Raw genomic sequence first — 26,201 nt, 5'->3', positions numbered from 1 at the left:
ATCCCGACTTCTACTCAAGTCACATTAAGGGACATCTGTCATCTGTGAACAATACTTTAACATGTCAAGTTTGTTAACTAATAATTGTTTCAGTGCATTACACGACTCCGATGTGAAACTGAATGCGATATGTACAAAGTAAACTGAAACTGTGTGATTAAATTGCAAATTAAGCTGCATTGGGAAAAAAAAATAAATTGCACATTGAACTCCACAATCTGCAGATTAGCTAGCTGTCATACTGAAGGGCTCCTTGTCCCTGATGGGAAAGTATATTGATACAATGTTGATCGGCCTTGTTGTTTGCGCAGGATATAAAAGAGAACTAAATATATTGGAAAATAGCACTCTGGCAGTTTTTTGATGATCTAAATAAACCTGTGGGACCCTTTTCCAAATTGATCTAATTAGGGTAATTGTCTTTACACTGAAATAAAATACAAACTTGAAATTTTGACATTATGACAACAAATAGAATAATTATATTTTATAATACAGATGAATTTTATATTTAATTGAAAAGGTAAAACTCATTTGCTAAATTCTCAGTTATTCCACAAAACATGTACTCGTTCCGCTTTTATTTATGGCAAAATATCCCAACATACGAGCGAGAAAAGGAACAAGCTGAGAAAGATGAAAACGATAGCAGTGACTCACCCGGTCTTTTGTCGTTTCGACCTTTTCGACCCCCACATAGTCGTACTTTGGAGATCAGTACTAGGATCTGTTTCTGGCACAAGGACTTGTTGCTCTTAGGACAGGGCTTGCGCTTGTTGGCTACCGGTCGGTTGGCTTGGTCGTCCTTGACCGCCCGTTTCTGTCTAATGAGAGAGCTGGCGAGAGCTGCCATCTTCCCCCCCTCTCACCTTTGGGAGGGGGGTGTCTTCCTTCCCAGTACCCCTTTTGCTGGTTTGGCTTTTGCTTTTCTCAAAAACTAGAGTAGGACGGACGTTTTAGAGAAGCCCCCACAGGGGAGATCTGGCTTCTAAGTGGGTTAACAGGGAAGAGTTTAGTTTGAGGGTTCCCTTGGAGAGGGAAGAACTGGGAGAGATGCAAGTTCACCTGCAGTCCAATGTAAAGTCTCCACTCTGACAAAAAAATAAAAATCTGACACTAACAGAGCACACAAAAAAGTGCCACAGTCACATTCTCAGTTTTAAAAATAACAAAAACACCAAGGTTAGACTGACTTTAAAAGGTGAAGGAAGAGACATATTTCTACCCCTCTTCCCCACTCATCTTTCACATCAAAATGTCTCTCAATAGCCAAGTTCAAAATGTTATATTGCAAAATAACTAACCTACTTTGAATAGACAATACCAAAAAGAGAAGTAGCTCAAATTATTTTACATATAAAAACACTTTTACTGAAGAAAAGTGGAATCATTTTGAATGCTAGGAAGCTCTTAAAAACGCAAGAAAGATCAAACTGTTTGTCACCATTTGTGTAGTCCACGGAGGTCCAACTTTGCCTCCCATTTAAATGTGGCAGCATGGAATAATGAGCTGAGAGTCCAAGCGGTAATCCAGCCGACTTAAATCCAGAGGTAGAACAGCAGGCGGGACGTTGATGGTCTTTGTGGGAATGAAGCCGGGAACAGAGCTGAGACATGGACACAGACAGACAGAGATTCCTCTTCTGCCTCCGATGGCATGCTCTTTTCCCACAGTCCTCACTGAACCCCCCCTCCCTCCTCCTCCTCCTCCTCCTCCTCCTCCTCTTCCTCCTCCTCCTCCTCTTCTTCCTCCTCCTCCTCCTCCTCCTCCCATCCAAAGTCAGCGAGTGGTTGTGAGAGTATGTGTGTGTGAATTCCAGCAGCCACCATCAGTAGAGGTGACATTCATGAGAGAGAGAGAGAGAGAGAGGGAGAGAGAGAGAGAGAGAGGGAGGGAGAGAGAGCAAAAAAGAGCGAGGGAGACGGGGTGGAGGGAGGGAGGGAGAAGCTGTGATGTGTGAGAATGAGCTTTACTGGGAAAAGGAGGAAAATGTGGAAGGGAGACGGGAAACAACCACTTCACAAAATCACTGCTCACAGAGGCTACAATTTGTTATTTCACAGCAATGTCCCCCCCCTCACCCCCCCCACAAAAAAAAATCTTCACTCATTTTGAGTGCCTTACTGAAACAGAGAGACAGTGGCAGAGAGATAGAGAAAGAGAGAGTGCTTGAGGTGCAGATTGTGACAGTTCTCTGTCTCTTCTGGAGGAACAGCATCACCATGTGCTACCTTCCTGTCACACGCAGCCACACATCCACACACACGCACACACACACACAGAGCACATCAGCATATTTCGTAGTGGAGTCTTCCCTGCTGTATAATTGTGCGTCTCTAGTCAGTATTCCTCTTCATCTTCCTGCTTGACATCCGCTCACACAGTAGTAACCCCTCACTGGCTTCTCCACATCATCGTCGGTCTCTCTGTGATTTGTTTCCTTGAGCTCTACATCTGAAATGGAGGCAGAAAAAAAAAAAAATAAAGGGACTTTGTTCCCCTGAAACTGACATTTAGTGTCTGACATAGCTGACTGCTGGCTTACGCTAACCCTGACAGAAACAGGAGCTTGGACAGATTGAGTTAGACAGCTAACCCTGCCAAAATACACACACACAAACGCACACACACATGCACACACTCACTCATATCACCCTTGCTCTCCCTCAGACCCCCCCTGCCCCTCCCCACCTGAAAAATACCCACAAAAAAAAAGAACAAACATTCATTTATTGCAGATTGTGTTCATGGGCAGCTACCTCATTTGTTCTGATTCCATTTAGATACGAATTCAGGGGCTGACATTAGACATTTCTCCAATAATTTAGGACAAAACAAACTTCCGCAAGTATCGGCAGAGAGCACAAATCATGAAATAGTGGGTGCTGGTAAATGTGCCCTGCAGTCTAGCGTTTCTCATCTTGTTGAGTTGCAGCAAAAACAAGGTTTATGCTCACCAAAAAAAAGACAAACTGATTGAAGACAAACAGTATGTTTTGAAGTAATAATAGGAATATTATTTCTATATAATAATATTGTAGATTTTAGTGGTATGGTCATGTATAAATGGTTAGATTTCTGCATGAAATACGTCCACCCTCATTGTAAATAAGTGCATACATTAACTTGATAAATCAAGAAAAATTCACTGTCAAAAATATCAGTATTGTCTACCTTGAATCTTTACAACTGAATATAAAAACACTAGAGGAAATCGCTGGTCCGCAGACTCGAACTCAATAAATCAACTTATCTGAGGGCCAATCAATCCCATTTTATTTGTCGTGGCACCTCTTTTACAAGCCAATTGCCGGGGAAACCAGCAGCGGAAGCAACTTGAAAATGCAAGGTCGATTCAAATCGTTTCTAACAATGCCGAGCAAGGTCACTGTCTGTCAGGACTTGATTGACAGGTGACAGGGGATGTTTGGTCTCGATGGAGGGACGAGGGCTCTGGCGGGGGCGGAGGACAGGGAAACATGATTGAGATAATGCAGTTTGTATTGACAAGAAAACAGAAAAGATATTTTTCTCCTTTTCTAATGGTTCTGGTCGCCTGCGTTCTCCAGCATCTAGAGCCGTGGACTCGTCTTCTTACTCTGGGTTAAGAATCAATCTCCTAATGGACATCACATTACACACATTGCCAGATGTTGTTCTCCTTTTTTGCTTTCTCCAATCACAAGTACATGCCAAGCTATACCAAAAAAAAAAAAAAGCTAAGTGAGGATACTTCAGACATTAGACATTCTCAAAGTTAAGAAATGTTTCCATCATTCTAGTGATATTTCATGCCAAAAACTAAGTGGACTCATTATGACTAAAACCACTTTTCATCTCTTTTGTAAGAGCTATCACCCGCATGCACACAGCCCAACTGACAAATAAACACTCATTATGTCAGGACTCTGTGTTACTGCCATTAGTTATCTCCAGTGTTTTACCACATAAATATTAGTCTTTTGTCTCACTCAAATACAATTCCTGCACAGTCCTGAATATTCACAGCTACCACACTTTTCATCAAGGTTCTTAAACTCACATCTGATCACATTCAGGATTTACTGTGCGGGCGACTTCAGCCCTCGTGTCATTATAGAAACCTCTGGTAGGGTGGAGGGAAAAAAAATACTGCATAAATCATAATGAAAGTAAGAAAAATATAAATAGCAAATGAGCATTGTGTCACATGTTCATATACAGATTTCCATCATCTGAATAATGCACAAAAGGGGATTAAATGCAGATGTTTTGCTAAAAACAATCCATGCCACAATCCCTGCATGCATATAATTTACATGGAAGCCGAGGGTATTAACAGCCTATCCTCTTTTGCAGACAGAAGTTTTAAAGTGCTTCATATTGAAATGTTTTTTCCCCCCGAGTATAATGGTTCCCAGCTTTTGATGCATTCCATGACTTATAATCCTTTACTAGATGAGATGGATGGATGGATGACCATGGGAAAGAGTTTTGAAATAGTAAAGTAAGTACTGTATTTAAGTACAATTTTGAGATACTTTGTACTTTACTTGAGTATTTCTATTTTATGGTACTTTATACTTCATACTTAATTCTGCATTACATTTCAGAGGGAAATGCTGTATTTTTAAATAATAATTTAAATAATAATAGTTTTTAAATAAAGTGCATTGTTAAAGATTAAAATAATGGTTCCTAATCTTTTTGATTTATGACCCACAACAAAAAACAATGTATGGTCAGGGCCCCATGTCACATTTTAGATGTCTAGCATTTCCACAGAAGAGTAACTTCCCCTTTAAACTTCTTTGATGGTTTTATTGAAATAACTGCTCAAAGCCCTTAGAGGTAAAATTATCCAATACTTGAAAAAATGTTAAAATGAGAATTAAGTACAAAATCTGATACAAATTCATAACAGAACTTTGTTTTTTCTTCTTTCAAACCCCATTAATAAACAAGCAATTTCAAGATGTCACAGGGGATTCTGGGAAATTGAAACGGGTATGTCTCACTATTTTCTGATAAACAATCAAGTAAACTTGATTAATCAAAAGAATTGACATTTATCAAAAATAAGTTATAAAAATAAGTTAATAGTGTCAGAAATTGTGTCAAAAAGTGTCAAAAATGTGAACTTCATTCAACTTCTCAGTCTCACTACAAGCATTGATATAAGCAGCACGGTTGGTTTCCGTTAGCATGTTTAGCATGTGCAGCGGCTATACTGATAAGCTTGAGTTTAGATACGTAGTCGTGTTTACGTAAACACACAAATCTACGCACAAACACACACACACACACACACACACAACGCCAGAAAGAGTTAAGCACATCAAAACAATTGGCCTAGTTCTGTCTCTGTCTCCCTCCTCTCTTTATCACTCTCTCTCTCTCCTTCAATCCCCTCTCAGCTCATCACGCTGTCCACAGATGACAGGAGGTATTCTTCGTTAATCCCCCTCCATTATGCGTCCATGTGGAATCTGAGGCCTGCTTCTTCCATACAGAAATAATATTTCCAATGTCCATGACCCATGGGTGAGTTGCTCATTAGCTTTGAGCAGCACATATCATTCTCTGTTTCATTCTTTATTTAGCCCTGTTCACATCAGTCTCTGGTAATTAGGTTTTAATCGTGAGAATTGCTCAGTGTGTAAGACAGATGCAGATTTTTTTTTTATTCATTTCATTTTTCTATATACACAATTATTTTGTGACTCGCTGAGAGTCAGGCCTCTTCTCCACAGTGCTCGGCTAAAAATGCTTTGCTTTTAAGTGGCAATTACACTGGATTATCCAAATGAATACAATAATCAATATTTTGAGTGCTTATATTGTCCAGCTGTGATGAGGAAAGTTTATTGTAACAGTAATCTTTTACCGGTCATTTTACAATACCATTTTTGCTCCCATTACCAACTTAAAGGAAAATTCCAGTTTAGTTGGGAAAGAAAAAAACACAGAAACTAGCTGCCTGTAGAAGCAATTATGGCAAAGTACATAAGGATCTATATATTCGGGGCAGCTTGCCGGTTTGTTTACATTCAGGCAGATTTTCACCGCAGTTAAGACTGTAAGGAAACAAAAAAAACAAAAAAACAAACAAAAAAACCCCCAACAAAGTGGAATGATGGATTATCTTTTGGACTATTGTGAGGATGATTGTGAGTTATTTCAGTTTGATAGCCAACTGTACTTATTTGAGCTGGAGTACACAGAGGAGCTAAAGCAAATGTAAGAAGAAAAGTGAAGAATGGAGGCAGAAAGGCAACAGGAAAGTCAGCGCTGCACATAGAAACTGCTGGTGTTCCTGCGGTCACTGCTCTCCTCTCCTGAAGAGTGAAGAGGAAAACCTTTGCTGCAGAGTGAACCAGACCTGTTGCTGTCAGACTTGGAAAATCTAGAAGTGTCCACGGATGAGAGTAATCCCAGCTGTGTAACTACTACACATGGATTAACAGGGTTTATCAACATTGTCGTCCTGGAGACTGTTTCACCTCCACAAAATCAACTGGATGGAGAGAGCCAGGTCGGCTGGACCAAATGTTCAGCTCCACATGGTAAGAAAAATGTGATTACAAGAAGTTCATATGTGAGGAATTTTGGTATGTAAGTCTCTATCATCCAGCGGTATAGTCATCATTTTATCCTTGCAATGTGGAAACTAGCAGGCATGAACCATTTTATTTCAAATACTAAGTTAATACTTCTCTAGCAGGAACAGATATCCACAGCCTCAGATGTGAACAAACCTGTCTGCACGGATGAATATTCAGGGTGGTTTGGTTGGCCGACAAGTTGCCATGGATATAGATTTCTATGCAGTAGTTTGAAGCCATTCATGTAAAAATTGGGTTTAAAAGCCATAGTAGGCTCAGCAGCTTGACCCAATGTTCGTCATTTTGTGGGATATACATCTTGAATCCCCTGAAACTCTAACAGAGCCGGAGAGAGCAAAATTAGCATGACTCATAGAGACACAATGGCCACATTTATAGGAATACATCAGGTTGAAGTAGACCGAAATTTCCCTTTAAGCATAACCATGCTTGGAATTAGTATGTTGGACAGAATCCTCAATTTTGTCTGTATTCAGCAGCTTTATACTCCCTTGTAGGTACCATCCACATTTCTGGGTTTTAGCAAAACAAGTATTTTTAAGATTTCTTGAAAGACCACTTTTCATTGTACCTTTTCTTACCCATATGACAATGTTTTCTTTCTTTTTTAATTACAGACTGACACATTATACATTGAACTCATTGTAGAAGTATTTTTCAGGCTTTGATATATGCCTCTTGAGACTCCTTTCACCTTCATATAAACCCTTTACTTCATCACATCACTGAGGGAATCTACAAAGAGAAAATCATGTGATGTAACAGAAACTTATAATAGTAGAACATTAAGAAATCAAAAGACACAGTTTACACAAAATATGCCACAAAAAGTCAAAGCAACCTCCAACCATCTATTGTTTATTGAGCAATTGTTAAAAGCCGACTTTATCTTTCATTGTTATCTTAGGTTAAAGTTACTTGACCTGAAAAGTATTTTACAGGTTTAACTTTTCTAAAATGATTCTGAGTCAAGGAAAATGAACTCAACTCTTCCACATTCTGTTTGTAAGCTGGACGTTATCTAATCTCATTGCCTTCATCTTTACTGTTACCTGAGGTTAAGTCTCAACAGGTAAGTCTGTAGGATTAACCTTGCCTTTCTCAGAGTAAGTAAAGATTGCTTGGTGAATGCAGATTTTGGGAAGGCCTCTGTGTTAAAGCCCACTGTTACCTCATCCGGTTCAGCCACCACCAGCCTAACTCCCTTTACTCCTCTCCTGTGTGATCCTCCTCAGCGCTGGCAGCTACTGCTGTGATGACTGATAGACATGCTCATGTGGGGGAAGACTAAGGATACTTAAATCATTTTTTATTTAACCGGTGTCCTCACAAACATCCAAAAAAATCCTAAAAACTTTTTCTTACCTTGGCTTGCAGAAGTTATCTTATCACTTCTGTTTGTCATAATCTGGAGAAACACAATTTATAGTATACAAATAATTATGCTCAGCACTCTAAACAGCTTCTGGTTTCAAAAAATGAGTAAAACAGAAAATTCTAATCATTTTACATAAGAAATATTGCACTTAAGGTGTGAGGTCGGTATATAATGAAAGACCAGTTGGCAGGAGATTCTCTCAGCTTTGCCCAGTTTCACCATCAAGTAAATTGTCGCATTCTTTATCCAATAAAAATAATAGTCTGTCACTTAGCATTAGGAGTTTTAGTTAGTCTAATGATAGCCATTATCAAAACTCTTGAATGAGTCTTGTGAAAAGCTCAAATGCTTTCATCTGTTTGTCTAAAGTCACTGGATGCATGTAGAAGACAAGTTTAACTCTATAGTCATATGCAACAGCAGTGTTTTAGTCTGATTAATGTGAGCCAGGGATGATCTGTGCAGTTCAATCCTCAATCTCTTTTTCCCTGCTCCACAATCTTCATCCCTCATTTCTATAAAGCTGAATGAAAACAGAAATAGGCCTATGTCAGATTAGGATGACCTTTCATTATATGGATTAGGAAAGAAAATGAAATGTTTGGGTTCATATAATGACTCCTGATTTATAAACTAATCTAGCTAGAGCCAAATCTCGTCATCCCTCCAAGAATCTTCTCAGTAAACACAAACAGTGCCGAAATGTAGAAATGTGCTAGTGCGATCAGTGTGCACAAATGTATGGTAATACTGCAGTTTTTATTATTATGATGTATTCATGCATATATGAAGAGGATCCACAGAGAATCAAAGCTAAGCAGGAATGCGGAAACAAGATTGTTGTATGCCAGGAAAATTAGGTCGCATAAATGGGTTTTAAGATTGGCTGCATATTTGATATAAATATTGATTTTGTGCTTCTGAAGGTCTCTCAAGTGTCCCATCAGTCTTTTTGGAATTTCACTACTTGACACTTACTGCAGATTATAAAATAACCCATTGAGAACGACTTGTTTAGGATTCAGAACACATAATTGCATATCGTCTTGATGGTTTCAGAAATCAGATTTTTCTCATTTTGCTGTTACTGATGACAGCCAACCAAGCCAAAATCAGAGAACATGTAAAAGACTACCAAATCAGTCCCGAGGTGGAGCAGCAATCTAGAAATTGATCTGATTTTATAGTGTACAGGAATGTGCCTGTTATCAGTAAAATGCAGGCTATATACAAGATGTACAAATACAACAATAATGCAACATAATTTATTTGATGGGATAAAAAGTAAGATTTACAAGACAACTCAAAAATACATAAATTTACATTATTTAGTATAATACCGTGGGGAATTAAACAGCATATCATCAAGTCTTTGAAGCTCTCCAGTGAATTTTGTCCATTTATGGACATGAGCACAGAGTTTCAATCTGATACAATTACAAAAATGTTACATACAATCAATAAATGCGTCACATTGTGGTAGTTATTTACACATAAGGTGATATAAGTAATTCCTTTTTAAGGTGAGAGTCTGATGTAGAAATGCAACTTGGATGGTAGAAGTGGTACAGTGGGTGAAAGCTGGCACATCCTTGGGGTTCTCATATGGGCACCTCCCATCACAGATGTTCCACTGAATTAGGATCATAACACCTCTAGAAGGCTCAAAGCTAACTTCTGGCACAAAAACCACCCCACCTGCTCTCAACACTGAACAGTTTCTACGGAGTGTTCCTGTTATTTAACACATTTGTCTACCAATCTAGAGTCAGGCAATTCCTTTCCTGTGTCTGTCATTCGGTTATGTTACGCAGTGAGGTCAGCTTAGTTTAGCTCAATTCATGCTCAAACCTCAAATCTCAAATATGGGGACATAGATCCTCCCCAGCACTGAGGGTTTGTACTCATTAGCCTAGCATTAATATTTTTTAAACAAAGGCTTGCGTACATGCTAAATCCATGACAAGATTCTGTGGCTCAGTGAGTCAGCAGCACGCAGGCGGACTGAGGAGCACAAACAAACTCCACCTCTTCACATTTAAGATTAAACAGGAAAAACAGGTTGAATATTTCTCTTGAATCCTTTACACCTCAGAATACAAATAAACACATTTGTAAGGAACCAATATGCATTTATCTGCTTTTCAAATGTTTCTTAGACTCTGTTACAGATGTGCAGGCCCCCAAAAATGAAAAATGTATTGCAAGAGAAGTGTGTATGCTAGGCGGACAGTGCCATTGGAAAACAATGCTTTCGCAGGTGAAGCATCTCTGTCTGGCATCCCTGTTAAGACATGCTTCAGTTAAGCCATATTTCACCACACCTTAGTAAGAACAAAACAATAAAAACCTATTCTAACACGTTATCTTAACCATGCCACAGTCTGCAGAGGGGTTGTTTCCCCACCTCTGATCTTTGTGCAAGGTGCACAGCTCTTTTTTTCTGTCATTGATACTGTTGCCATGGGTTTCTGTTAATGGTCACTATACAGTCCACTTCCAGCTGTCTTTCTCATCTGTCACACATATCAGGTGGCCACAGCAGTCATTGAACAAATCCAGTAAAAGCCTTTCATACTCATGTAATTATTTCTAGTGCTACTTTTGATGTCCCTCGGGTGGCGTTGGAGGAGAGCGAGTGTAGGCGAAAGCGGGGTATATTATTTTTTATTTTCTACGTGAGAGCAGTGCTGTTTTCTTCAGGAACACCCTGCTCACACTCTCACAGTTAAACACATTAACACCTGGAGCCCGCCCAGTACAGCCAGTCTGTTGGCCACTAAGCAGCTTTATGGGAAGGCTGAGGGTGAAGGGCCTCACTCAAGGACTCCTCAGTGGTTGTCATTTTTTTTATTTTTTTCCCTCTCCCCATCCCAGCGTGTGAGACCAGATAAGTTAGTGATATGTACATATGTACCCTATTTTGGCAATACAGTAACCACAGCCCCAAAGTATGTAATATTTTTCCCCCTTCAAATTAAATATATATTGAGAGCTTTATATAAAAGCATTAGTGCTTGTGAGGCTTAGGCCAGTGGGCATTTTTAGTCAGATTACAGTCGGAGACATAATGTGTTCACAGTGAGACGGCACATGCAGGATTATGGTACGGCCGAGAGCTGTAAACAGATTGAAAGCTCAACAACTTCCATGAAACAAACATGACCTTTACTGATGTGGAGAGCTATAAGGGCGAGGCAATGAAAGGCAGTGATAAAACTAAGAGGAAAATGAGTGCACTTGACCTTTAAAAGACAAGATAATCATCTGGAAAATGAATGGCATGAACAGTTTGTTAAATTAAACTGACAGCCCCACAGTGTTCATGTGTCTAATAAACTTATTATTACATTCCTTTTTGATATAGTGTTGTCAGGGTTTAGAGTTTAAGATGTAAGATTAATGCAAATCCACTTAACTAAGGGTTGAAGCACATTTTTCTTTTTATCCTCATGCTGTAGACATTTTAACACATAGTCCATAGAAGAGAGTCATTCTCTTGTCTGCCTCTGTGATTCATGGTTTCTGCACAATACACAGAATCTGTCAGGCACTGGGAGAGGGATGTCCTGAGATTTCAGTTTTTGTTGTTTTTTTAGGTGTCTAACCATCAGACCCAGACAGTGGCATAGACATACAATCCATATCATATATTGTAAAATGCCTGAGATCATCACTGTTAGATGAGGCTGATAGATGTATCCTGAGGAAACAGCAAAAAAAAAAAAAAATCAAATTAATAATGTGTTTTTGGTGGTAGCAGAAGCCACATTACGTGTGTAGACATTGAGTAATATTTCCAAACTTAATGGGAAATATATTATGGATCTTGATGTTTCTCAATCACAATAACTAATATGCACCTAAAACATATGCACTTCAAATTCACAAGTGGGCTTTCAAATATGACATATTCAGTCCTTAGTCTTGCAGAATACATGAAAGTACTACTAAGTTGAGGAACTAGATAGATGACCTGACTGCCTACCGTTTATCATATTTAATGCCAAACAGTGGCGCCCTTGAAGGGCTGGGTGACATCATTAGAGGACTGGAAGCAGAAGCAACTAACCGACTCTGTTTCTCTTCACCTTCGGCAGGTCATCAATGCAGAGGTCATTTCAATCAAACCAGACTTAATTGCATCTCTTGGTGAATCCCAAAGACTCCTCTGCAGCCTGGTAGATAGCTGAGCTGAGAGTTCCACATTTCACTGCTACCCTTCATAAGAGAGTACTCTTTGATGTTGTACAGCTCTGCTGCAAGACAGCCTTTGAACCAGTGGGAAACTGCAGTGGATTAATGGATATTGCAGTCAAGTCTCTTGCTGGGGGCTTGCTTGTGCTATTGTGAGCAGACCATGCAGATCTTTGTTATTATCAACTTGCCAGAAGCCGTGCCCTGCATATGGCCTACATATGGTCAGTGGCAATGCCATGGGCTCTTATGTTTGTTTTTCTCATGTAAAAGAGGGGTTATTATGACATGGCCACGCTCAGGGCGGCTGTTAACAGGAAGACATTGTCATCCATGTTTCAGACTCCATAACAGTGTGTATTGCCAGAGTCCATGTGGGCACTGGAGCTGCAACAACATTTGTAAATGAGCGAGTAAACAGTTTGTTACTAGATTATGTCCTTTAGTTGACCGGATCATAGCTGTTCTAGACACAGTCTATCTTCTATTGCATGAAAAACACACACAGGGTGCATGACACATGTTCAAACACAAATCAGGCTGGCATATGATAATTCATTACATGCACACATGCACCGTCACACACACATACACATAGATCCAGACAGTGGTAATAATAGTTTCCTGTTTGCTCCGTCAGATCCACCTCGCAGGTCACTGAACGAGCACTATCCCACCTGTGAAGCACAATTACATGACGTGCAAGAAAAAAACCTAACATGTGCTACTACAAATCAGCAAACTGTTTCTCCGTGAGCGTATGAGAACAGAATATTTATATATGGTTGCGTCGCTAAGGGCTTTTTTTGTGGGCCGTAAGCCCTGCACGGTTTGTGATTAGTTAGGAATATTTTTGATCACAAAATAACTGCCAGGTTTATTTCGTTGAACATTTCTGTCACCATCCATGTCTCTGTGTTTAGAGAATTGCATAGTAGTGAAGGGTAAGTTTAATTTACTGGTCAGAGCGGGCTGTTTATCTCACGTGAGCCAACTTTTAAATCCGGCTTTAGGTGTATTGAGGTTCATGCCAGGATACAAATTGAACGTGTGTGTGTGTGTTTGGTGTCTCTGTTGTGTAATTTAAGTTGAACTAAGGGAATACATTCTGAATGATTCAGTCCTGAATCTGCAGAGGAGCCATGGTAAAGCCCCCCAAAAAAAGGGAAAAGGCTACAACAAATTTCATTAAACAGGTGATTGAATATTGTTTCCAACTTCTTCATGTAATCGTTTTAAAAAAATTAGATGATGTCATGCTTTTACCTTTACCTCACAGAGGGCAAGAGCTTATCCCAGCATGCACGGTGCAGGTTGGCAGTCCATCACAAAGCTAACACAGATTAACACAATCACAGTCACATTCTCACCTCTGAGGAAACGGGACCGCCACGCTGTGAGGCAACAGAGCCAGTCACTGACCCACCATGATGCTCCAAATTGTTTAAAATGCAGCTTAATTAACACCTGTGTTAGTTCATCCAGTCATGCTGGCTTCCCCCTAAAAGCACACAGGCCTCTTTCAAGCCATATTCTCAAATGCGCATGCTGTGAAAACTACTGTTGGCAAACACATACAGCCTGTGTTGCTTTTATGGCTACAAATAAATTAGGACCTTTCATCAGCATTTTCCCTCCAATCATCCGGAATTAATCACTTATTATGTATGTGTCAGGCTGAAATGTGACATTGGATGTTTGAGGTCATGTAGTGAACTGGTATATGGTGTCTAATACTCATGCCCCCGGTAATCAGAAGCTTGGATTTGCATCCATCGCCACCGCAGGCTAGGTGCCTTTCAGCCAAAACTGCAGTTTAATCCACCAACTCTGTCCTCTCGATTCCTGTGGAGGACAGCCAAATCCTTGTTTACCCTTAACCCTCATCTGTCACCACATTAAGCCCCGTCTCTCAACAGAAGCCCCAACACTGCCTGCAATTAAAATATTAATATGATACCTTTTCACTCTCGCTATTAGATGCACGGAAATATCCCCGCAGATGCTCCTCTCTCACACTGACACAAGTGGATGTGCGGCGAGTGCAGATGTGCTCTCATGCACACGCACGCAGACCGAGGGGATATTTATATCCCCTTATCAGAAGAGACCAATGCAAAGTGCGGATGTGATTGTCTCTCTGTGACACCTGGATTCTCTCCGATGATGTGTGGCTGCATGTGTCGGCCCTCTGTGCCCTTCCATGTTCATTTGTCTTTTTTTTTTTTAAAGTAAATATACAATACAGTAGCATTGAAACTCATACTGTGGCTTAGACTCTTCCAAAACTCCTCCTCTGAAGGAGTCTAATGTTGCCAATATTGACTGAGAAAAATCAATTTCATTTCCACTGATATGATAATGGATAAACGCTCTACAGATTTCTCATCAGTGATTATTAGTCTTCATTTAGCAACTGCAGCACATGAAAAAAAAGTGGCATCATAACTCTCGCAAAGTTAAAAGCGATACCTTGAAACTCTAAACATTAGAAATCTGCGTGTTACTGCTGTCTGTGGAATGGAAGCTTACAGTATATCGGGGGAACAGCACATATTGCAGCTCTTGCATTATAATGGAGCAGTAAAACTTTACATCCTGGTAATATGGGGGTTTAATAACCCACTGAATCTGTCTCTATAGTAGGCCTCATAAGCTTTTGGCAATAAGCATTATACATAAAGATGAATCTCAAGTCACAAACTTCCAGAAGGAGAAGCCATAAAATGCATTACACTCAAGACCATCTCTAAACTAAACTTGCTGTACAGTAAAACTTTATAGACCTAAATAGATGAAGTCCAGTCTACATTAAAATTGACAGTGAATTAAAAGTGACCATATTGTATGGCACTCGCCGTAATGCACTCTCAGATATGTGGCCACAGTTTCTAGTTTTCATAACTATAGTTGCTTTGCTTTGTTGCAAATTGATCATGTGGGACCATTCTGGTCTGAGAAGTCTTCCTCGTCTAATTACTGCCCTTGTTTTCGGACTGCAGCCCATCTAATGCGTCATGGCTTAAGGAATAATTTGTCACACCCCACTAGAGTGTGTTTTCTTCTCTCTCAAGCTCTCTTGTCTTTGTCTTCTTTCTCTCCCGGTCTGTCTATGCATCACCCACCCTTCATGCCGCATTTCCTCTTTATTTGTATTAGTCAAAGATGTCACTAATTTAAAGCAAATGAACATCTGCAGTTAATCTTTAATTTGATTTCAAACATTTGGCAGTCAAATGCATGAAACTATTACCTGACCACTGAAAATGTCAGTAAAGTAAATACAATCTTTCATGCATTCTGCAGCATAGTGCAAAGCCTTCTAATCAGAAATTGCAGCAATGCACACAAATGGGATCTAAATGTGTCTATTTCTGGTTGTGCTCTTAAGTGCAAATGTTGTACCATAGATTGTGATGTTCTCCTGCTAGAGCTGCTGAAATAGGAATAATACAGAAAATGGAGCAGAGAGAAGGAGGGATTGGTGAAGAAGCAGGACAGAGTGAGAGAGATGACGCGAGCAGAGAAGACGGAGAGAGTGAAAGTTGATAGAGAATGAAAAACTGATTACTTATTACCCCCTTGACTCTTAATCCAGTTTACAATAGTCGACTTCACCCAAGCAATTTTACTTCAAAGGTTTTGAGCCAGGGCCAATTATGTTGCATCCAAGAGTTCCTTTTCGAACTGAAAAAAAAAAAAAAGTAGTCAAAGAGAATACTAATTAATATCAAGTCAGAGCCTGAAAATAAATCTTTTAGCTAGTTAGCCAACCTGAATATGTGCCATTCAACATCAGCCTTGTAAAGAATGGCCTGATCCAGCCTGTCCCTGCACAGAATTGCCATTAACATTTTAAAGATTCATGCAGTTGCTCTTCACTACAAGGCACATCTCACTTAAAGGACCATACCGGTGGTTTTTCTTTTTTTTTTTTTTTTATCCCATTCCTAACAAACCAAAGATACTTTCAGAAAATTGTACCTGATAGTTGATATGTTAAAAAATGCACAACCATTATGGTCATTTAACAAAAATAAATGGAATAAGTAAATGAATCTGTGGTGCAGTATATTTGTCTTTATGCCAATCTAAAAATAGCTGACTGTACATATACGGCAGCAGTAACCAAACAATACTACCATTGTACACAAGGCAGGAATGAAATTTGTACGCACACATGCATACAAAGTAAGAGAGAGACAAAAAATGTAAATCAACCATTCAATGGCCACTGTAATCTGCCCCTAAAGCCCCAACAGCCCCCTCTTTTCATTATCTCCCCAGAAACTATTAATACTCTCACTGTGTTAATGGAGATTAATGGGTGCGGGCAACAAACAGACACAGAAGAGCAAAAGAAAAACCATCATGAGCAGTGGTGGTGGAGGAGGTGGTGGGGGTGGGGGGGGGGGTAGCAGCAGCCAGCACCCTGTGAGTGGCTAGAAACAAGGACAGACTGAAAGATGGATAGATTTCATTAGGCAGGGAAAAGGAAACACTAAGTTCTGAGGTGAAAAACACCTTCATGCGCCTATAAAAATGCGCTTTCCCCTTAGAGCAAGGTGTTCTCCAAATAATTACAGTTTATCGTCCCTTGTCGGTGTTCGGGGGAGATCATCACATGGTGCAGTATACAACAGCATAACAAAAAAGTCTCTTTGTTCTACGTGAAAGTAGAGAAAAACTGAAGTACCCAAAAGGTAAAGCTTTTCCTGGAATTGCGTTGTCCACAGTTATAAAAAAAAACAACTTGTCGTTTGAGGCTGTTAAAAGCATCCAAGACAGTGTCAAATGGCTAAGATGCTATACGAGGCTAACTGACTGCAAACTCCTGCAGGCAGGGCAACGTCAGGCCAGTGGAAACAGCGTTTGAGTGACGGGGCCCGTAATGGTGTGCTCAGTGGGCAGCTTCGGGGACACAGCAGAGGATGGGGCTGTGCTTATATAACTCGAGCTGTGGAAGATCGGGGCATCTGAGCCTCCGAGTCCACACCGCAGCCTGGAGAAGAGAGACAGAGACAGACAGTGTTTTGTGTGGGTGGGGGGATGGGTGGTGGCAGTTGAAGGGGTACATCAGAGAACATTCCAGGAAACTCAGAGGCATAATCTTCTTATCCATGGCCGATTGGTTCAACGTGTGATGTGTGCGCGCGTCCGTGTGTGGTTATATGTTTGCGCACGAGAGGTTTGTTTGTCCTACTTGACATCGTTCCTCCTCTTCGTCCTTCACCTGCTTCCCGTCTTCCGTTTATTTGACCCTAACCTTCCCCGCCCTTCCCTGCACTCTCTCCATTTCATCGCACGCACCGGACCAAGATCCGCTCATCTGCTTTTCACCCTCATTAGTGCCTCTTTTCTCTCTTTTCCTCAGTGTCGGTTTGTTCTTTCCCTGCGATCAGAAGATGAAAGTGACCCCATGTAGGAGGCAGAGCGAAGGGAGGGAAGGGAGGTTTCTCACTGAGTCTGCTGGTGTTCTTCTGCCCCTGGCCATGGTGGGGATTCGCATATGTGTGTGTGTAAGGGGGGGTGGATGGCGGAAGGGCGAGAGGGGAGGGGTGGGGTGCTGTGAACCAGATTCTGCTGATTGTAGGAAATTATACCCTCTAATTTCACCTGCAACTCCAAGAGACAAAGGCCTCAGGGAGAGAATAGGATAAGGAAGTATTTCACAGAGTGAGATGAAGAAAACAGAGAGAGAGAGGGGGATGAAAGAAGGAGAGAAGATGGACATAGGGGGCATCAGAGAGGATGTAACTCTAGAACAAGGTTTGGTCTGAAGCCAGTCAGGGAAAACAGAGAAAGAGGACAGAAAGAAGAGAGGCAGCCACTGAGGAGAAAAGTGGTTCTGCTAAACCAAACCATGTCCTTAAGGATCACCCATCCGGCTTTAGCGCTCTCACACACACACGCGCACCGGCACACACACACACACACACACACACACACATCCATGTACGTACACACAGCACTTTTCCCCACCTATACCCCCACTTTTCATCTTAACACCTTACTAAAGCACCATTTGCCTTGCCAGTCCCCGTGTATCCTCCCATCTTCCTTTTCGATCCTGGTTTCCCTCTCCTCCTTGACAGTCTTACTCACAGACCGTGACTATCTCCCACTGACAGAGCCGCCACAGGATTAGAGGAAGATGAAGAAAGCCGAGCGCAGTCAGCCAGCACCTCCTGCTGTACACAGAACGCAACTGACTCGTAGGTCTGCTGCATCCTTGAAAAACACAGCGAGGAAGAAGTTTCAGCCACTGGTTCGCTCATTCATTCACATATGTTTTTTTATAATATGCATGTAGACATGAGACTGTATATCTGAGGTATCATGATAAAATGTAAGAAAGAGTAAATACATATTCATTACTGTCCTTTGGTGTTGAGAGTTAACAAACTGCTTTCCTACTTAACATCTGTATTATAATAAACCTCACAATATCATTCCATATTAGGAGATGCCTGCATCTGATTGGAGAAACCCTGTAGGTGAGACAAGTTAGCTTTATCTATTGATAGGTAACCAAATCATATGAGATCATTTGTGGTATAATCATTTTCAATGCAGACAATATAATTTCTGAAGGGTTTAACATCTCAAAGCTGTTGACCAGAGTGTAATGAAATGTAATGCAGAAACAATTAGATGATCAATTGATTAGTTGATCATCAGAAAATGAATTTGCAACTATTTCTATAAGCAAATATCTGAAAATTTGTTGATACCAGTTTGTTAAATCTTAGGATTCGCTGCTTTTCTCTATTTCATATCTTTGTTAATGTTTGAATATGTTGTATGTAGATATCTATCTATCTATCTATCTATACACATATGTATGTTATGAGTTTTGGATTATTGGTCGGACAAAATGAGCAATTTGAATACTCCTTAGACTCTGTGAACTTGTTATGGGCGGCATGTTTCTGACATTTTCTAGACAAAATGATTAATCTGCAGATTAATAGATAATCAAATGAATCATTAGTTGTAGCCCTAATGAGATGATTTTTATTGTAAAAGGCAAATAAAGGACAAATGTTGGCAACATCACTTAATCCTGTCAATGTGAGAATATGCATCAATTAGAATTAACTGAGGCAGGGGAAGCAACGTATTTTAATCAGATGTCTCATCTACTTTACTAAGTAGATGAATAACCCACATGGCCATGGTTTTCCATCTGTGTAATACTAATCAATCAATCAATCAATCAGTTAGTCAATCAATAAATCAATCAATCAAGTTTATTTGTCACATGTAAGCATATAAGGTACAATCACAGGGGAATGTAATCCCACCAGTTCCTTCAGTCAGTGCATTAAAGAGAGTTTAAATAGAATAGGAATTGTAATAAATATAAGTGTAGGATTTGGGAGGGGGCGGGAGGAGCTCTTCCTGAGCCTCTCAGTGCTGGCCTGGTGTATCCGGTACCTTCTTCCCAACTACAGCAGGGAGAAAAAGGCCATTATGCAGGTGGTTAGATCCTTAATGATTCTCCTAACCTTATTCTTTCAGTGCCAGGAGAAGAAATTCCTCAGTAATTGAGGGGACACCTGGAATTTCCTCAAGTGTCTGAGGTGAAACAGTCTCTGCCTTGCCTTTCTCACCAGTATGCAGCACCCAGGTCAGACTTTCAGTGATGTGAACACCAAGGCACTTGAAGCTGTCCACCCTCTCCACCGACTCATTGATATTAAGGGTGGGGTGGGGGTGTAGTTCCCTCCCTGCTTCTTGCCAAGTTCACTATCAGCTCCTTAGTCTTGCTGACATTCAGGAGTAGGTTGTTGTCCTGACACTAACAGGTCAGGTCCTCCACTTCCTTCAGGTAGACCCTTTCATTGTTATCTGTGATGAGGCCCACCACAGCTGTGTTGTCAGCAAACTTGGTGATGGTGTTGGAGTCAAAACTGGCGACACAGTTATGTGTGTTCAGGGAGTACAGCAGGGGGCTCAAAATACAGCCCTGGGGTGTTAAAGATGAGGGTAGGAGAGGTGTGTCCTCCTACCCTCACCACCAGGGGTATACCCGTCAGGAAGTGAAGGATCCACGTGCTCAGTGAGGTGTTTAATCCCAGGTCCTTGAGCCTTGTGACGAGCCCATGTAATAATAACACATTGCTCTTCCCAGAACATCATATTGTAACATAATTTCAGTATCCATATTTAATCCAGTCAAAATGGATTTTAGCTGAATTAAAAGGTCTTTGGCAAATTTGGATACAATGAAGAAACTGGGACACAGCAGCACATGCAGCAGTCTCTGTGTTTCACATTTCTGATTCCAACAGCAGCCTCAAGTCGTGCTCCTCAATATTAGACAGTTGTTTTTTCATCCAAAACATGAAGACAGCAGACTCTTCTCTCCAATATTTAATGTTCTCTCAGATCCCACAAATGATGCTCATACCAGCATTTTCTTGTCTGTTGAACTTTTCATGTGGCATATACTGTCCGTCAAGTCTGAAAACATACTGACACATTTACTATTGCTCCTTTTTTTTATTGCAGTGTCCTTGTTGGACCTCTGTTATTAGTCTGTGGGAGTGAACAGTGTGAGCCTGTGCTAAGTAATTCAGAGAGAGGAGAGTGTTTGAAGAGAGACAGAATGAGAGGCTGAACGACAGAGAGTGAGCTTGGCAAAGCTACAGCGTTTCACTGCAGAGGTTTTAAATCCTTTAACACGATTTCCCTCATCCTATTAAAGACATAGCTATGGATAGGGAGACTGTAAAGTGTTACGTACAGGAGGGAGGGGGACTGAGTGAGAAGGAGAGAAAGGAAAAGCGAGAGGGAGAGAGATTAAATGGGTGTTAAATATAGGGAACAAATCATCATTCCAGTCCCATTTCTATCTGCAATCAAGCCTCTAAATGTTCTCTCTATCATCTCTTGTAGATTGGGCTGGATGACCTTTCGTTATCTGCCCCCTTCGAATATCATTTCGTTTTTTTCACATGGACATCAAAACAAACCTTTCTCCCTTGCAGAAAATGAGGTCAAAATGTATCGTAAGCATTTTTTGAAAGGCAACGTTGGTGTACTTCTTTACTGCAAACCACCAAAATAAAAATAAGTAATACTGGGTGCAGCAAAGTCAACCTTTTTGGGTGCAAAAGATACCTCTGCGGTGATCTATAGAAGCACATGTATATGGATGACATCATATTAGCATTTTAGCTTTGAATAGGAGTGACATAATAGCATAAATAGCCGGGAGTAGTGTACTGTATTAAAATGTTTTTAAAATAGTAGTTTTTTGGTGTGTTCATGGAACAGTCATAATATGGTTGCTAGGTATAACGATATAAGGAGGAATCATATAATATGCTGCCATTCAATGCAACATAGTGTATATATATATCTATATATCTATAGATATATATATATACTGTATATATGTACTAGCAGCCACTTCATTAGGAACACCTTTGCAATCTAATGCAATCCAATGCAACAGCTCTGCCATAAATTCTACATTTACGAAGCTTATACATTTTCAGTTTTTATTGACATTGTCAGAAAGGTGATAATTCTACTTTATGTTTATTATTGAGGTTGTAGTGGGTGGTCATGGTGTACTGGGGTGCATTATATTGAATGATGTTCCTAATATTATGTCCACTCCATTAACATACATGAAGGGGGCAAAATATTCGCAGCAGTTCAATATAATGCACTCCAGTTCACCACCACCACTCACTATGAACTCAATAATAAACATAAAGTAGAATTATCACCTTTCTGACAATGTCAGCAAAAACTGAAAATGTATAAGCTTCGTAAAAATAGAATTTATGGCAGACCTGTTGCATTAGATTGCATTAGATCGCACAGATGTTCCTAATAAAGTGGCTGGTTTTTGGGTTAGGTTTAGGATTAGGGTTAGTATGCACTAAATGCATTAAAAAGCAAGCATTTTGTAAATGGTGTCTTTGAGTTTGCACATCAAAATACACTAAGATATTAAGGGCAGAAAAATCCAGGGATAGTGTGTATCTTCAGAGCAAAGGGTGTTCAGAGCAGTGGGCTTTTGTTTTCAGGATAACAGGCCATTATTCTTTTGATTTATAGATGGTCATACTTAAGCTATGTTTCTAAGGTGGAAAAATGATGTTTTCGTCACCTTGTTAATGTGGGACCTGAATCTTAGATCTGAATCTAAGATAACACCAAGGCTCGTAACCTCAGATTTAATCCAGGGTTTTAATTTCTCCAGATTATTAAACCACATTTCTCTTTTTGCTTTGGAGCCCACTAGTAGGATTTCAGTTTTGTCCTCATTTAACTTTAAACCTTCAGAGCAGAACTTTTACATATAAATGAATGTCAGCCTTGCCAAACGAATTCACACAATGCTGATTAAGCCTATTACCACCAGATGGATCTCTGTATTTCACAGTAACAGTATCCTACTATTTATGCTAAAATACAGTTAAATGACTTCACATCATGATCACCTTGGATTTTATTCACAAAGTTAATTGGAAATGCAGCTCAGCTCTTTAAATGCAGCTCAGTTTCTCTTAGATTCTACTCACCCATTCATATATCGAAAATTCATGATTTTTTCCTGATGAAACTGATCATCTGTTATGTTATCTGCTGAATGTTAACATTCATTTCAAAAGGCAGAGAAATTTGTGAATGCACATGGAACATAATAAATGTCATACTGGGCTCTTACAGGCCAATGACACCGACTGCCCTGTGTGAGATCGTGACAAAGCATTGCTCTGTGTTCACTGAGAACGACAATAATAACGGTAATGATGGTCATGGAAATGGTTGGTGGTATTAATACTGTCAGCATGTTTCACTGCGGTATATTGTAAAAAAGATATATCATCACATCTCTAACTGTCACCCACTGCTAGGTAGTGCGTCTTTGGTGTCTTTGCTTTTCTGTCAGAACCTTTGTTTACACCTGGTCACTTCGGGTACAACCACTTTAGAAAAAATAGGCTGCAGTGACCAAAATTGGAAGTTAGGGTGGATGTGGTAAATTAATTTTATTGCTTAGAAATCTAACTTTTGTTTTTTTTTTTATGGGAAAGAATGTACTTTTTTGCATATTTAAAAGTTACATAGTTTTGCTTTAAAAGCAGAGTATCGCTCCCAGTAGAACCATTGCACACCACTCTGACATCTGAAGAAATTCAAAGCTTGACAGACCTGCTGAGCCCAGTTACAGTTGGTAAGCTATCATTGGAAAATCACTGCTTGGGGGAGGGGTTTAGTGTTCAACTACATGAGAGACACCAAGTGGGACAATGTCCACACTTTAAGATCATTTCAACAGCCACTAATTGTAAAACTAATACACAGGCTTAGACAGTTGATGCCAACAGAGCTTCTTTTGCTGTTTTCTTGTTAATATTTTCAATTATTACAATATATTAGAAAGCAATGGACTTGACTGAGGGAATTCAGTGTGTGTTGTGGAGTTTTTTGTCTCTGTTTTGTCTGTTAGTTTTATACCTTGGAAGACCCTGTCATGCATTCAACATTATGTTGTCAACATTGACCAACATTCATAGTAATCTTAACACTATGTCAGCTGGATATATCAGTCAGTAGCTTTTGGTTATAGAAAGTCAAATACCAAAAAAGGGCAAAGAGGACTGCTAATGATGAGAGAGCAATGTCAGACTGAATGATGGATTTGCAACAAAATAGCCATCAATGCTGCCAATAATCAGCTCTCTGCTTGGATTCAAGGACTCTTTAAAGGTGCGCTAGGTAAAATAGAGCTTTCTCATATAACTATTTTTTAAGACTAGTTGAGCTAGATAAGTATTACAATTGTTTAACCTAATGTTAAGTATAGCTTAAGTTTAGCTTGCTAGATGCTTGTCTCTCCTCACCAGCCACTAGTTTGCTTTAGCTCTCCTCCATTTTGAGCTGCACTTATGGCTTACACACAAATGTCATCATGGCCTGCAGACTTTGCAAAGGAAAAAAGGAAAGGTAATTGAGAAAAACATCCCTCTATGTAATGCACTCAGAATTGCACTCTCAACCTTAGGAAGCATCACAATGACACTTCATATTCAATTCGTACTTATGACCTTTAAAGGTTATAGTCCACAAGAAAAACAGTACATGCCGACTCGAGTTGTGTCCTCTTTAAATACTTTGTAAAGGTTTAGGTTACACAACTGGAACATTTGACTTCAAACAAATACAAAGCACATAAAAAACAATAATCTGAAACATCTTTGCTGCTTTAAATGGCCACAGCATGCAGCAGCAACTTCTGACCAGCAGAGGGAGCTGTTCTCCTATGACTGAACACTGGAAAGACGTCATCCCCCCATGAATGCATCTTTGAACTGGGTCTTGTGGCTTAGCTTAGTCTCTTGTGTGTTGCCTTGATGCACAGATTAGTTTCTTTCAGTTACAGCAGCAACTGTGTCTTCCGAGTGTCTATTAATGTCTATATATACATATATATATATATACTGGTCTGCAGGGTATGAACCTGATTTACACAGTACATGTATTTTGTCAAGACTTAGATTTAGTGGCCTTTAACTCAATACTTTCATTGTATTTCCATGTCAGAGGCAGACATTTATGGTCCAGTGTTCTTATAAATTTTCTTGTTGTTTCTTGTACAAGGATGATTAGAGTTTGTGTCCAAAGAGGTTAATTGACTTTGAGATAATGTTAAGCTATAGGTCCAAGGTTTGCTACTCTATGGATTTTTCCATTTTTTAATATTAATACTTTTTATCATATTACCTCTACTGCCCCTAACACGCCTAGCAGTCAATTAGTGGTATCACCATGTCATTTGAAATATGGAAAGATTAGAATTACTGACTCTGGATAGGGCTGCCTTTTAATGTAGTTTTTTGGGGACATCACTGAGGCATACAAATTGCACCAGGCATGATTGAATACATATCGAAAGCAACCAGTCCTTCTACCTCATTCATTCTTCCAACCATACACTACATCCCGCTGCCTTTCAACTCTTACCAAGTGCATAGGAGCTGCATGCACAACCTTGCTTTAGGAAAAAAATGACCTTATATCAGCCAGCTGAATGCAAGCCAAAACAGCCTACAGTTTAATTCAGCAGTGCAAAGTTTCATTATTCTCCCATCAAGTCAGGTGATGATGACGAGCTTGATCCTGTGATGCAATCCAGGGAAAAAAACAAACGAACTAGTCACTCCCACTCATAAGAAGACTCCCACTCACAGTTTAAACTCCAGGGCCAGTCTGTACATATATTGCTTTATTGTTGTGGTTAATAATATTCAGTAAGCAGTCCTTCAGCTGTTGGCTCTTTAATCTCCACCCTGACCTACAGTATGATAAGCGGTCAGAGCCCCAAGGACCTTAGCACCTTCAGTATCTCCCATCTCATTTTAACATGGCACTTTAGGTTTGCCCCCTGTATAACGAGTATTCAAAAACAGCAACTTAAGGAGTGAGATTATGTTATTATATCTTATATCTAATATCCAAAACAACAGTTATGAAACGAAACTGTCTTTTAAGTTAATTTAGTTTCAGTTAGTTTTTTTTGACATGTTGAGCACCTTTAAGCGTTGATTTTCTAAAAATGAATCTCCCTGTCATATTTGAATGATAGATTGGTGTCCTATTTTAATCGCCTTTCATGAAGTTAGGCATAATTATGAAAATAAATGGATTGTCTAACAAGATTGACGTGATGAAAGCAATTTAAAATAATTGATCTTAAATTTCTCTAATGTTCACAATATTGAAGACATGGGACCATGTAATTAAAACTAAAATAAGGGGGCGAAATGCATATGTTTACTCAACAGTGACAGGGCAAAATAATAGCACTTTCTGAACATAAGTTAAAAACTAATGCAAACAATAAAAACTGATGAATCAGTTTAATCTAGTAGCAGCTGACTGTTTTTTTTTTTAAGTAAAGAATTACACTTCACACAATTACACCATGATTTTTTGTTCATTCTTGAAAAATGAAAAGTGAGAGCACAGAGCAAATGGATACTCAGATACA

The 26,201-nt window shown here is 39.7% G+C and overlaps 2 protein-coding genes across 2 annotated transcripts in view; one reads left to right on the top strand and one right to left on the bottom strand.

The window, feature by feature from the left end:
* fgf11b (fibroblast growth factor 11b) overlaps positions 1-1,651 on the bottom strand; it is a 33,487-nt gene extending 31,836 nt beyond the window's left edge. The window contains exon 1 of the mRNA XM_067607620.1: positions 661-1,651. Within this exon, the coding sequence (XP_067463721.1) occupies positions 661-853 (193 nt within the window). The 5' untranslated portion in view covers positions 854-1,651. The remainder of the gene's footprint in view (positions 1-660) is intronic.
* Positions 1-26,201, top strand: part of nlgn2b (neuroligin 2b) — a 148,236-nt gene that overhangs the window by 35,979 nt on the left and 86,056 nt on the right. The gene's annotated exons all lie outside the window — the stretch shown is intronic.

This window comes from Thunnus thynnus, chromosome 13, assembly GCF_963924715.1.
Source record: "Thunnus thynnus chromosome 13, fThuThy2.1, whole genome shotgun sequence".
NCBI lineage: Eukaryota > Metazoa > Chordata > Actinopteri > Scombriformes > Scombridae > Thunnus > Thunnus thynnus.
Note: the sequence above shows the minus strand (reverse complement) of the source record. Positions and strands in the feature narration are given on the sequence as shown.